At 43.4% G+C, this 14,775-nt stretch overlaps 2 protein-coding genes across 6 annotated transcripts in view; one reads left to right on the forward strand and one right to left on the reverse strand.

Moving 5' to 3' along the window:
* Nucleotides 1-11,945, forward strand: part of RARB (retinoic acid receptor, beta) — a 94,840-nt gene extending 82,895 nt beyond the window's left edge. For 3 of the 5 annotated variants that reach the window (XM_010141480.1, XM_010141478.1, XM_010141481.1), the window contains 3 exons: nt 4,190-4,394; nt 5,922-6,080; nt 10,735-11,945. In XM_010141480.1, the coding sequence (XP_010139782.1) occupies nt 4,190-4,394; nt 5,922-6,080; nt 10,735-10,931 (561 nt within the window). In that variant the 3' untranslated portion in view covers nt 10,932-11,945. The remainder of the gene's footprint in view (nt 1-4,189; nt 4,395-5,921; nt 6,081-10,734) is intronic. The other 2 variants (XM_010141477.1, XM_010141479.1) reach the window with 2 other exon arrangements.
* A 271-nt stretch (nt 11,946-12,216) lies between these two features.
* Nucleotides 12,217-14,775, reverse strand: part of TOP2B (topoisomerase (DNA) II beta 180kDa) — a 59,778-nt gene continuing 57,219 nt past the window's right edge. Inside the window, exons 34-36 of the mRNA XM_010141482.1 lie at nt 13,869-13,985; nt 12,920-13,017; nt 12,217-12,702 (exon numbers count right to left, since the gene is read on the reverse strand). Of these exons, the coding sequence (XP_010139784.1) occupies nt 12,541-12,702; nt 12,920-13,017; nt 13,869-13,985 (377 nt within the window). The 3' untranslated portion in view covers nt 12,217-12,540. The remainder of the gene's footprint in view (nt 12,703-12,919; nt 13,018-13,868; nt 13,986-14,775) is intronic.

The raw sequence follows: 14,775 nt of genomic DNA on the forward strand, positions 1-14,775 counted from the left end.
GAGTCCAAAGTCCAGCCTGTCTTAAACCTGAGGAGTCCTTGAGTGCTAATCCTTAGTAATGCAATTTTTGCTTTCTGTGTAAAACCCTGGGTGTTGATGCTAGGAAGGCATTTGTGTGTGCAGAGTAACCCCTGCTGATGGCGTATGGCAGCGCCGTGGAGGTTTGTTCAGTGATTCAGAGTCACCTCTCAGGAAACCGTCCCAGCCAGCTAAGGCAGCTATCACCTAACAACAGTTTGTCTTAAAACAAAAAAAGCCCAGCCTACCTTAACTAATCTTTTTAAAATGAGTAGTAATTCTGTGGTAGCAATAATTTTGTAAATGCGACTTCCTGGATGGTTTTGGTTTTGTGCGACCCACAGAGTTTTTGCTTTGCACTTTGTAACTGCCTCGTAGGAACCCCAGATGCTTTAAGATATAAATATTCCATAAAACAAAGGGTCCTTTAATCATGGGCAAGAACTTTATTAATGGCTGGAAGTGGCATTTAACAGCAGAGTGACAACTAAAATACTTGGCTTGGTTACAAAATCTAAACAACTTTGAGGACATTAGCGGGATGTCTTTTAGACCGCAGTTCAGTTTAGAACGGAGAAAGATATCATGATTTCTTATTTTGAAGTGCTGACATTTCCCATATGTTCTTCAGTGAATATGAGCTTGAAATCAGCTTCACTTTGACACTGGAATTTTGCCCAAGAAAGGTTTAGCAGCAAATCAGCAATATCCGTGGCGTTTCGTGGATCTTGATGAAGGACAAATTTTGAAAAAAAAGAAAAAAAAAACCCCCAAAAGCCATTTCAAATGATCTGTCTCAGAGTTTAATAACAGTGTGTTGTGGGATAATGTCAAAGGAATGTCAGGGAAACCTGAGACCCGATGGCTGCAGTCAAGCTAAGTGCATTGCAGAAGACACGATGTTGAGCTTCAGCTGTGCCAGCAGAAGCTGGCCGGCCCAGCAGAGCCGCTGCAGGCTCCTCCAGTTGATGGCTGACAAAGAGTTTAGGAGCAAAAAGCCGTCCTGTTCATTGCCTAAGCCTGGAAGTTACTAAATTCCACGAGACCTTTATGTTTTAGTTCGTTACAAATTTTGCAAGTCCCCTGGAGGTCTCTTTCTGTGCGTGCCCACGGGGGCTCCAGGCTGAGTAACCTTACCCCAGATTTCTTCCTGATGAGGATCCATCCTGGAAATCTTCCTCTGCGTTAGCCCTGGGGACAGGGATCTGGTGGGTCTTGGCTGAGCGCCGCTAGCATGCACACCCCCATACCGAGTGGGGCTTTCGGCACCGGGGGGGAGCTTGGAGAGCTTTGCAGCGAGGGAGCTAGCAGCCTGTGGTGTGACAGCAGGCGCGTATTTGTCCTCTGGGTGGTTCGGGATGACCGTTCCAGGGCACCCTAGTCCCTCTGGGCCAGGAGTCTCTGGGTGGCACAGTGCTGGCAGCCAGTGTCCAGACTTGCCCTCAGAGGGAGAATGAGGAGGAACCGTATCTGCCAGTCCTGCCTGGCAGCTGCAGGGGAGGCTCCAGGCTGCCTTTGGAAACACCCTAAACTGGGTTACCCATTTCAGCTTTGAGTGAGTCCTGCTCTGCTAGTTTGTTGGGCTGGGTGTGGAGGGAGGAACTCTCGTTGCTGAGGCTTATCAATTAAAAAAGCACCAGAATAAAAGGCGTGCCTTTCTCCCCAGCTGAGCTAAGGGAAAATCAGCACCAGTTAAGAAGTACAGAGCTTTGTTCCTCCAAAAATTGGATACCTGATTGTCACACCCTTGCTAGAAGGCAGCTACTGTATGTGCAGGCTTCAGATGGGAAGAGCTGCACTCTTGTTTCTCTTGCATGCCGTTAGAGGAGAAAACCAAGTGGCTCTTTGGGTTTCTCAATAAATATGCAGTTTTCAGACCTCGCGTTTCTTGAAAGCACCAAACTCTCATGTTTCTTCTCCTTCCTGTATAAACCTTTTAATGATTTAAAAGGCTAACCAACAGCGAACTTCAGGGGCGAGAACTGCCAGTGCTTAGTGGCAGCGCAGAATATGGTGAACATGCAGTCTCTTACTGACAGGGTGCCACACTTTGTAATGCTGATTTCTGCTGATAATCCTGAAAAACACTTTGGCTGTTACATAAAACCTTCAGGGTTACCAGCAGCCTTTTGAGATCACTTATAATAGTGGGGAATTGGTGGTCAGTGAGTGCCGTGCATTTGTGTGTGTGCCTGTCTTGGTCATTGATTCAAGTAATTTCAAGAGCTTATTCTAACTGAGGGGTAGGGGGACAATGTGAAACATGCCTGTCCAACCACATAGAGTCTCTGTGCCTCGCTGCATACCCACTGGGTGAGATAAGACTGTTGCTGAGATGGAAAATGGTTGAAGAGCGTTCTGCAGAAATATTCCCTGTGAAGCCTCTTACCAAGTAGTTTAAGAAAGGAAGTAAAAGCTTCCCTTTCGGTCTCTCACATGCCATGTCCTCCTCGTTCTCCTCCCTGCTTAGTTGGAGCAGTGTTGCCAGGCAGAGATGAAAGCGGGAGAACCAAGCCTAGGCGAGGCGGGTCACCTGCCAAGTGCTGGGCCCTCTGACTCAGAGCTTCGGCAGCTATAGGAATAATTTTAATCCTCCCTGTACTCACGTATATTTGTGTAAATCTTTTTTGTTGGATCTTTAAAACCAAGTAGGATGGCTGTATGGGAAATAAATACAGTCGAGCCCTAAAAAAGTACAGCTCAGCTAATCAGCTGGACTTCTGAAGGTTTTATTTTAGTTTAGGGATAAGCCTTCTCCCACCCCTGATTATTTTAAACATTAAGCACTGCTACACGCAACAGAAATATGTCACCACGATGGACATCTCTTTTGTTTGATCCTTAAGGCAGTGTTCATTAATAGCAGCTGTACAAACGAGCCCGTGCTGTACAGAGTCTATCATGGGATGCATCCTGGGTTTGCTCTGAGAGGCGAGAGGGTTCACGCACTCTCCCTGGCTGTGCCGCCACCTCTGCTGTGACAGCACTCTTGGCGCTGTGGTTACCCCAGAGGCATTTACCAACAAAATGCAGAGCATCCTCGGTGTTTTATTCATCTGTTTTGCATTCCACTGTGTCCAGTTAGAGGTGCAAATCCCCATCCTCTCCTCAAACGCTCTTCTGTTTGGGGTCAGTGCTGGGTGGCTGTTGGCATATGAGCAAACTGGCCAAAACTGACGCTGCCTAGGCTCACACAGGAGTGAATGACACTGTCAGCAGCAGGAAGACAGGCTTTGCATCAGGCGGGCAGGGCTGCACCCTTATCAGACCTGCCCAGTGCTTGGGGTAGGGGAAGCGCCAGAGCCTCAAGGAAGACTGGAGACCAGCGGGCTGTTGAGGAGGTTTGGTGTTACAGCACATGGAAGTAGCCACCACCATAAAAGCAGAAAAGCTGGGCCAACTCCTCAGGCTGCTGGCCAGTAGCCCTGTGTGCAGCCACGTGGAGATTCACTGCTCAGGAGCGAGCTCCCAGGCTGGCAAGACAAGCTGTGCTCCATGGAGACTGACACTGCAGCTGCCCGCGAGCTGAGGGCTTTGCACTGCTCCCTGGGCAGCACTCGCATGGCGGCTGTGTTCACACCGTGGTGGTTTCCTGTCTGCTGGCTCGGAAGAAGGAACCCCAAAGCACCGGTGATGTGTCTCTGCCTGTTTCACCAACACGCCCAGGCACTCACTCACACGAGGTACCGCAGAGACACTTTGTCCCGACCGAGCCTGGAGAAGCACTGTCGTGCAAAAGTGATCCCCAAAAGCAGTGAAATAGGAGTATGTTGTTTGAAGAGGTGAGATGGATACCTTTGTGATCTCGACGGATCAGATCAGCTTTTTATGGTTAGGTGCGCACAGCATGCTCATCAAAGAACAGATTTTGTCAATGTTACAGTACGGTCACGTCGGTGACTGAAGTGGAAAGAATTGCACATTACTAAGGGGGTACTTCTGTTCTTAAATTTATTTTGTAAGAAAGAAATGCTCATAGTCAATTGAGTGTATTTATGTTCGACTACTTGTGCTGCTAAAACTGAAAAAACAGGAGTTGGATTTTCGATTGTTTTGACATGATGGTGTACTGCAGTTCCGTGGGTCATTTGCCACATCGAGAAGATGAAACAAACCTCTCATGGATCGAATTCTTTACATTTCTTTTTTCCTTTTTTTTGTCCTTCCACAGATCCTTAGAATTTGCACAAGATACACACCAGAACAAGACACCATGACCTTTTCAGATGGCCTTACCCTAAACCGAACTCAGATGCACAACGCCGGATTTGGCCCGCTGACTGACCTTGTGTTCACGTTTGCCAACCAGCTCCTGCCTTTGGAAATGGATGATACGGAAACGGGTCTCCTTAGTGCCATCTGCTTAATTTGTGGAGGTACCAAACAGCATGAACTCAGATGCATTTGAAAAGGACTGACACAATAAGATCTCATTTGTGTTTTACTTCATTGTTCTAGACCTTGTATGTATGAATATATGTGATATTACTATATATGTTATATAAAAAAACACTTAACACTGAAGGTTTGTCTTCCACTGGTGATAGTGGAATGGGTAGTAGAATGACCTTTGTTATGGCAAGATGCCTGTCACGCAGCTTTTACTCATAAATATACTTGCATACATATGCATATAGTTACACAGAAGTCATTGGTGATAACGTTCTTTAGAACAAAAACAGATGACACTTCAAAATTTAAGAGACCTTATTGCAGCCTTCCAGTACTTTAAAGGGGGCTTGTAAGAAAGATGAGGACAGTCATATTAGCAGGGCCTGTTGTGGCAGGACAGGGGGTGATGGTTTTAAACTAAAAGAGGAGACATTTATACTAGAGATAAGGAAAAGGTTTTTTACAATGAGGGTGGTGAGACACTGGCACAGGTTGCCCACAGAGATGGTAGTTGCCCCATCGCTGGAAACATTCCAGGTGAGGATGGCTGGTGCTCTGGGCAACCTGGTCTAGTTGAAGATGGCCCTACCCACTGCCGGGGGATTGGACTAGATGACCTTTGACGGTCCCTTCCAACCCAAAATGCTCTGTGATTCTCTCTGATTAGCATAGTGGCACTGAGACATCATTTGGGGTGGGGCTAAGTGATTACAACTTGAAAGGGACACTGTCTAGTAAAATCATGGTTTTAAAATACAGAAGGGGAAGCCTCAGATAGATAGATAATTTGCGAAGTCCTCTGTAAACTCCTGTTATTTTCAGCACCTAGTCCCTCTCCTCCTTTGCCCGATCTGGACTAGCAGTGGAGACACAACTTGTTCAGTTGGGCCAGGGTCGCGGTTTAACCCCAGCCAGCGACTAAGCACCACAGACTGGTGCTACTAGAGAATGTGTGAAGACCAAGAGTCAGTCTCTGTTGACAAAGGCTCTTTAGTGCAACATCGTTCAGCTTTTATGTGTCTCTAACCATAACCCATCAAAGGCATCGATGGGTTCTGAGATGCCATTGATATGGGACTGGTGCATCCCGGTTTATGGGTGACATTGGTTGTCACTCAGGCGAGCACTGCCATCTGCTGATGCCTGCTGGTAACTCCCGTCAGTACTGTTACAAAACATAAACTGACTGTGACTCTTTGGGTACCCGGGTAGCTTATCAATCACGCGTACAAACTAAATTCTGAAATACTGTTTGCAGCGAGGTGTCATCCCTTGGCAGAGGGAGGGACCAGAGCAAACTGGTAGTTCTGGACAAATCTTTCCAGTCACCAAGGAAAAATGAATCGAAGTTTCATAAAGCCACGATTTATCCTCTTCCACTACAGAGTGTGGGTTATAAGTGGAACAAAAGATGAAATTCATGGAGTGCTCATCAAGAACATGGAGGAGCTTCTGTGTTTCTGTAAAAAAAAAATTTAAAATCATGTGAGTGATGTGATGCTTTTCTACAGATCGCCAGGACCTGGAAGAACCAATGAAAGTGGATAAGCTTCAGGAACCATTGCTTGAAGCACTGAAAATTTATATCCGAAAGAGACGACCCAACAAGCCTCATATGTTCCCAAAGATCTTAATGAAAATCACAGATCTTCGTAGCATCAGTGCAAAAGGTACAGTGTCTCCCAGTAGTGTCAGCGTCAGCTTCCAGCGGAAGCTGGCCTAGAGACCTGGGGTGTTGTTTTTTTAATATATCATCTCAGAAAGATCCTTGTGACCTTTCTCTTCCCTTTACGGAACTCCTATGTTTAAATGAGTTCTGCTTTAAACATACGTGGGGCTACATTCATCATGCAACTTGTAGAGAAGATGTCTTAGGTATAAGGGGGTTAGCAAACCACTACCATCAATTTTTTTTAGTCATTTTAAGACCAGATAGCTAAAGCCCTGAATGAAACCTGTGTGAATGTTTACAAGAGGGCGCGGCTCAACGTGCACTTTGTATCACTAATGTTACAGACGTCAGAAAACACCTGTGCATCCAAAATCCCCCTAAACTGTGGTGTGACGTACTGAAGATTTAGAATGGATTTATCCCTTGGCAGAGGGAGGGACCAGAGCAAACTGGTAGTTCTGGACAAATCTTTCCAGTCACCAAGGAAAAATGAATCGAAGTTTCATAAAGCCACGATTTATCCTCTTCCACTACAGAGTGTGGGTTATAAGTGGAACAAAAGATGAAATTCATGGAGTGCTCATCAAGAACATGGAGGAGCTTCTGTGTTTCTGTAAAAAAAAAATTTAAAATCATGTGAGTGATGTGATGCTTTTCTACAGATCGCCAGGACCTGGAAGAACCAATGAAAGTGGATAAGCTTCAGGAACCATTGCTTGAAGCACTGAAAATTTATATCCGAAAGAGACGACCCAACAAGCCTCATATGTTCCCAAAGATCTTAATGAAAATCACAGATCTTCGTAGCATCAGTGCAAAAGGTACAGTGTCTCCCAGTAGTGTCAGCGTCAGCTTCCAGCGGAAGCTGGCCTAGAGACCTGGGGTGTTGTTTTTTTAATATATCATCTCAGAAAGATCCTTGTGACCTTTCTCTTCCCTTTACGGAACTCCTATGTTTAAATGAGTTCTGCTTTAAACATACGTGGGGCTACATTCATCATGCAACTTGTAGAGAAGATGTCTTAGGTATAAGGGGGTTAGCAAACCACTACCATCAATTTTTTTTAGTCATTTTAAGACCAGATAGATAAAGCCCTGAATGAAACCTGTGTGAATGTTTACAAGAGGGCGCGGCTCAACGTGCACTTTGTATCACTAATGTTACAGACGTCAGAAAACACCTGTGCATCCAAAATCCCCCTAAACTGTGGTGTGACGTACTGAAGATTTAGAATGGATTTGATCCCGGGCTTTGGCGATGGAGCGCCTCTAATCCAAACTAACCACGCTTACCCATCGATCGATCCTGAGCCAGCATTATACGTAGTTTTGTCTGTGATGATTGATCGATGGATTGTTTAATCCCGTGACAGACACAGTCTAAGCGCTGTCACATCATTCTCTGAAGCACAGGTATAGTGGAACGTTTTAATTTCACCAGAGGGTTCCCCATGTAGTGCTTTGTCCCTCTGTGGGCACAGCCTGAGGCCAGACAGCTGTTCTGAAGGGAGCAGCGGACTGTGAGCAGCCTCTGTCCACCCCTGTTCTGCCCTGTGCTGTGCCTTCAAAGGTGACAGTGCTCTTCTCACGACCACCCCAATTTCAGCTGTGTGCAGCTGTTTCATCGGTGTTCAGACTTCTGGGGAGCTGTTGGAGATGCACCAGCCTGAATACAGAGTGTGAAGTGCTCCAGTTCCGATGTTGCTCAGTGGCTGTGGAAGTTCCACTTACTTACTGTGCTTACTCAGCTATGGATTCGCTACCCCGATAGATAAGGAAGCACATGACTTTGTCTGTACAGGTACTTACGTAGCCACGGATTGGATTTATGTTTTTGAAAAAAATAACTGATTTTGTTTGACATGTTTTTTGGGAAGGCTGCAGGGAAAAAAAAAATCCATCAGTTAGTTAGTTAGTTAAATCTCTCAAATAAATACACTGGGTTTACATTAAAACCTGAACTGTTAAACTTTAAACAATATGTAGCTAAGTTAAAAGATAAAGCTGGAGTTTATAAAAAGAAGTGAGCAATTTAATTCAACAACCGATTAGTACCAGAAGAGTAAAACTTGGAAGGCAAACACCAGAGCTGGAAGCAGAAGTAACCTAAAAAGGAACTACTTACTTACCAGGTTATCTAAAACTTGCCATTTACCCTCAGCTAAAGCAAGCTCCATCCAAACGAATCTACAAAATAAAACTTAACACAGTTCTGAGCTATGAAAATATTTAGGGCAGCCCTTTCGTTCTGCTGTTCTTGCTTGTGGGAAATGTGTTTCCACTTTCCTGCCTCTTTGCCAGAGCAAGCCTGCTCCTCAAGAACACAGCCCTCTCCTGTGCTCAGTGACAAGAAAGGGTTCTTCTTCCTCTTCTGGCCTATTCAATTTTTAGAGAGTAGTGGTTTAGAGTAGAACCAAACCATACCAAAGGACTGGTGGTGTCCTGAGTGCTGTGTGAAAAGATGTACGTTAGAAGGTAGTGACTTCTGAATGGTACGTCATCCCTGAGAGAGTTACCAACGCAAGCACGAACAGAAGACTGTCTCCTTATACAACTGCATTCTTCTGTGGCATCAGAAGTGTCGTAACAGAGGAATTGTTTGTAGGTCGGATGCAGGAGATGATTGCTTTCTGAGTTCTTATCCTGCTGTTAAATGGGAAGTTTGCAAGACCTGGAAAATTGCTGTGGCTCTACACTGGAACAACCTCACAAGCACGCGGTACTGCAACTGTCCCGCTTTGTAACTGCAGAAAGCAGGTTTCTAATGTGGTCAGAGGCAGCTCACCAACACTGCTCCAACTGCAGGTGGTTTTCAGAGAAGCTCTCAGCATAATTCTGCATTAATTTCTGAATCCAGAGCTTGTCCCTTTGTTATTTAAGAGCATTTTTAATTAGCACTCACTTGGAACGTTGGTCATTGCCTTTTTGCAGATGATTATTAAAGCTCCTCAGTTAAGGCACAACCAAAGGCGCTTCCTTCCGTGGCAGGCTTACCGCTGTGGCTGACAGCGTGCTCTCCAGCCGCACGCTGCAGCAGCATGGATCAGCAGAACGTATCCGCAGGTTCCCTCCTCTGGAGTGGTTCCTCAATAACCAGTCTCAATATTGTCAGATTTTTCAGTATCGTCTTTCTTGTTAATTGTGTTGACTCTTCTTGCCTTCCTGCTCTTTTTAAAAAGCACAGATTCCTGTTCCATTAGACTAAAATTTTAGGATGATCAGGAATCCCATGCAATGTGTTAGACCAGAAACTTGACTGATGAGGTTTTACGGCTATAAATTGCCTGACATTTTCCCATTAAAAAAAAAAATCTTTCCCATCAGCATTCAAATACGTAAAGCACTTTCATGCTTCAGTGTGGAACAGTGTCTTTACTGTATAGCTGCACTTTTTTTTTTTTTCCCCCGAGGTGTAATTCCAAAGTACTCCTGTCTCTGTATGGTTCTCAGCACTCAGAATATCATACTCACTGACGCTGTATTAGCGTTACTGCTGCCTGTTCAGGGCGTTCCGAGCTGTGAGCAGCAGCTGAACCTGCCCCTTTACGCATCAGGCTTTCCCCAGTACCAGCCTTTCTTTTCACTGAGGACTTTTGTCTGTCCAGCATTTAAGGATCCCTGTGTTCATAGTGACTTACTAATCCCTAAGAGGTTCCCTCATAGTTAACTGCCCCCTGTTCGGGCAGGGGCTCAGGCAGTTTTTAAACACAGGCTTCCACTGTACCCCTGGGCACGAACTAGGCACAGAGGTCCCTGGGAGCACCCAGCTGACATCATGTGCACGTTTGTGAGGGGACTGTGAGGTGTCTGCCCGCGCTCTGTGTGCCTGCCATGGTCAAGAAGCTTTAAGACATCTCAGGAGCATCGGGCGCTATTGTGTGGGGTTTTTTCCCTAAACTCGTACCAGTTGTTGTCAGGATTGAGGTAGCGATTTTGTTTAAGCCAGCAGCCGTGAGCATGTTGATAAAAATACCCCTTGTTACATCCCTTAAGTATATGTAAAGTGTTTCTGTGTATGTTTGTGGTCAACAATTATCGCAAGAGAAGATGCTTGGAAACTACAGAACGCAGCTTCACCAAAAAAAACCCAACAACATCCTTTTGCCTAAATTTGTTCTTTTATAAAACATGTTCCATTAAATTCTGCTCGTTATTTCTCAGTTGTCTGTAAGGGAAAGCAAGGTCTGACTCGCATCGCTGCACTTCAAGATTCACCTCACCTTTTTAACACAAATCGGCCAGAAATTTTGTGAAGCTACAGTCTTTGCAAATCAAGTACAGGTTAAAAACCGTACAGGAAATTCCAGTTTATAAAGAACAACTGTGATCATGTAGGTGCCTAATTTTGTCATTATAGTTTAATGCTGGTTTGGTTCCTTCTCCAAAAAGAAGCAGTTTCCCCATTTTACCTTTATTGTAGTATCAGCTGCTGTGTCACAATTTTAAATTACTTGGTTAAGGGGTCCTCACCTAACTCCTTTTCCTTCACTTCACTCACTCACTCACTCACATAATTTTGTACACAAGAAGTACAGGAGCAGACATCAAACCCACTGAAATCACATACCCTGAAATTACTGCTGCTGATGCTGACAAAAAGGAAACTGTATGAGTCATACTAATGGAAAGGACGTTTTGTTTTCTTTTTAAAGGTGCAGAACGTGTCATTACGTTGAAAATGGAAATTCCTGGATCCATGCCACCCCTTATTCAGGAAATGCTGGAGAACTCTGAAGGACATGAACCACTGACACCAACCTCAAACGGAAACACGGCGGAGCACAGTCCTAGCATCTCGCCTAGTTCAGTGGATAACAGCAGTGTCAGTCAATCCCCTATGGTGCAATAAGACATTTTCCAGCTACTTCAGACATTCCTAATACCTTATGTACAGGGATGAAAAGCAAGAAACAACAATTTTTACTGCTGCTTAGTTTCTGGACTTAATATATATCTATATATGTATATATATAGATTAAAAACTCAACAAGGACCAAGAAATTTTCTTATGTATCAATGATATATACTCCTTGCTGTTTAAACTCTTAAAACTAGAAAAATGCAAACTTTTGAAACTCTTAAATCAGTCATTTCATGCAAAAAATAGTTAAGCTTCTGTTTTCTTCTCTGAACATTCAAGATTGCATGGTGACAAGTCAGATCTCGAACTTTAACTTCTGGTTGCATTTCTGATGACTCTGTACATACAGATAACATATGGCTGTGCTTTCTATACTGGATGTTTGGTGCTTTCCTTTTGTCTCTCACACCCTAAACGATCAAGACACCAACCACAGGAAATGGACTACTGTACACGTCCAGAAAAGGAAGCTTAAAGGACCGTCTGATTTAGTTCAATAACGAAAACTTGTCTTTGATGCCCTCGATTTGCATCTCCTTCCTTGTAAAAAGAATACAAAAATGCACTGCGCTAGCAGAATCAGTATCAGCGATAACTACCAGAACAGTTACTCAAATGTCATTTGTTCCACTGTTAATGTCACTTTAAAATTTAAAGAAGAGGTTTCTAACCTGGCTGGTGACGCAGCTACACGATTAACAACTCCGTTTCTACAGTAACGATAGCCTCCAAGGCAGAAACACTTTCTAGTGTTACCATGTTTTTGTTTACTTGTTCGCAAGCCATTAGGGAACTTCATGGGATGAGAACCAGCACACTCACTCACAGCTCTCGGCCCGGCCAGTCCAGGGTATTTCCTGAAGAACTGACTGCCAGGAATGAGCTGGGTTGTCCAGCCTTCCGGGTGCTAGGGAAGTACCACTAGGACTTCCAGGAACACAAGGAGAGAATCTGCCTTCTTGGCCTTGTTAAATCACCATGAAGCAGAGTGAATACTGTGGTAGAATGGTTAACAGATTTAAAGTGTCAGTTTCTTAGGTTTCATTTAAAGCACTAGTGGATTTTTTTTTTTTATATATTCTAGCAAGTCTGTGATGTATTTTCACTGGCTCTGTTTGTACATTGAGATTGTTTAACGATGCTTTCTATGTTCATATACTGTTTACCTTTTTCCATGGAGTCTCCTGGCAAAGAATAAAATATATTTATTTTAAAAAAAACAAACTGTGGAGAAATAGTCCCTCTAGTTCAAATCTTACACACACACACAGGGTAGTTTTCCATTTTTTTAATGTTTAAACTTCATTTCAAAAAGCAGGTTTGCTGTTTGCAACCATGACAATTAAAATGTGCTTTAGCACAGCTGCCTAGAACATCTCTACAAGCCATCAGACAAATACATGACATTTCAATGAGTAAAAAAGAGCATAAAACTGTAGGTGTAAGAACAAAATGTTAAAATGCCTACACACAATAATAAAAACCATCAGTTACATTATCACATAAAATAAGTCAAATGTACAAAAGTTTGCGACAAAAGGGACAAAAAGACAACACAAGATATTCGTTGGAAAACATTTGTGTGCTCTTTGGGCACTTAATTAAACATATCAAAATCATCATCTTCATCAGACTCTGCAAAATATTTAACTTCTTTTCTAGCCCGGCCTGTCCGTGGCTTTGGGGCAGTTTCAGAGGCAAAGCCTGACTGAAAGATTTCCACATCAGAATCCTGGTCGAAAGTGGCCTTCTTGGATTTCTTTAGAAAAGAAAAGAAAAATCAGTTGTGAAGCTGTGTATGTTTTCCCTTTTAATGTTCAGAACGGAAGGAAACCTCCTCCGATCTGATCTCGACACACCTCACCCCCATTACCGTACTAGCCCCCTGCAGTACGAACACATTCATTTCTTTTATCTGAAGTAACCAACCCATTAGGTCAGCTTCACAAGGAGAAGAGAACAGAGCTGGAACTGACCTTGCTGGGTGTTGATTTTGGTGGTTTTTTCCCAGGGTTGTAGTCACCTTCATTTTCTGAACTGGAGGTTTTCCTTTTCTTTGCCCCTCTACCTTTTCCTACGTGACAAAATAGAATTTAACTTTGGGTGGGTTTTTTGTTTGTTTTTTATTGCCTTTTTTTAATAGAACTCCAGCAAACTGGAAAAAAACAACCTAGTGCAATTAATATGTCTACATGTTAGAAGTTCAGATTTTAGTTTACAACTCGCCTTCTTCACAACAGCACCAAAATACCATGTATTTTATCTTCTCACTTTTAAATCTTTTGTATTTCTTCCAGAGTTCCTATTCGCCCTAGCAATTCAAAGCTGTCAGTTCAAGACAGGGACAGATTTAACTAGATCAATGACTTCTAGACTGCTGAAGTACTACAAGTCACCCTCTGTACTGATTACGCAGCATTAATTCACCTTTTCTGTGTAGTAAATTTACTGTTAACCTCAACTACCAACACCGACACATCCTTTACAGACACCTCTGCTTACAGCGCTTGGCATGCGGTGTTGTGAGGGCAACTGAGAACTGGAATACCAGAGAATTTTAGTCTAAAAAGCCAGAAATCGCTACTTAGTAGAACTACTACCAGAATTTTACTGTTGAGTAAAAAGTTGAGATCAAAGAAAACAAGCAGTGTCCAGAGAACTGATGAACAAAAGAAGAGAGGGGCTGGAGCTATTAAATACATTCCCAACAATGAAGGTCAGACAAAAAGTTCATGCAGTGCTTGTCAACAGAAGTAGTCAGCACAGAAAAGGCTCATGACTGAGTAATCGATTGGTGATTAACTACTAAAAAAAAAAAAAAAAAAATCAATGTGGTGCTAATTTGAGAGACATGAGTGCTGCTTTCTTATCAAAAATGATTGTGAGAGCAGAGACAAGAGTGCTGAGCAGCACAGCACAGCCTACCTTTGGGTGCCGCAGTCTTCTTTGGAATGCCAAATTCTGAATCTGAGTCAGAGTTTACAGTTTCCACCTTCTTGGCCTTGGGAGCTCTTTTAGGTTTAGGAGGCACATCTAGTTTTGCTGTTAGAAGTTAGAGATAGTAAATACGTTAAATCCACATAGTGGTTAGAAGTATTAAATTATTAGATATTCCAATTACAGCCTAAGTGGCATATACTAAAATGAGACGAGTGGTTTCTGCTCTTCAGCATTTAATGCTAAAACTGTGGAATAAACTGGAGGGGTTTCCTTTGTCATATTTTGTGGTGTATCCGTGCATTCAGTAAGTTCCAGTGGTTTTGATGAAACCCTTTTTTATCTTTGTTTTGTGCTCTAAAACAGGCTACGAGTAACTAAAGCAGCTACAGAAGTTCTCCAGGTTGACTAAACATGTTTGGCTACATTAAGTACAGTGCTGACATACACAGCTTGTTGCTCGAGACATTTCTGCCTCCACAGTGGTACAAATGCAGGACAAACCTTCCCCAGGAGTTTGAGACAGCACATCTGACTCTTGTGACATTGTCTTCTGTCAATCTCAAGTGAAAAGGAACTTCAGAAAAACCAGTAGAGACGGGAGGGGGACATACATACCTGTGGATTTCTTAAATTAACTTCAGTTACCGCTATGCAGCTAGTCTTGCCATCTTTAGAAGACAGTGCTGTGTTCCCCAAATGGGTGACAAGGGATAGAATCATGGAATCATTTAGGTTGGAAAAGACCTTAAGGTCACCAGATAATGTGTTCTATATGATTACAGATGCGTCAGTCTTTTGCAGAAACCTGATACACCACTGACTTAGACTCTGTTAGCCATGAATGCCTCAAACGTGATGAGACACATGTAAAAACTCTCCATATAGCAGGAAT

This window comes from Buceros rhinoceros, unplaced genomic scaffold (genome assembly GCF_000710305.1).
Source record: "Buceros rhinoceros silvestris isolate BGI_N320 unplaced genomic scaffold, ASM71030v1 scaffold10718, whole genome shotgun sequence".
In the NCBI taxonomy this organism is placed as follows: domain Eukaryota; kingdom Metazoa; phylum Chordata; class Aves; order Bucerotiformes; family Bucerotidae; genus Buceros; species Buceros rhinoceros.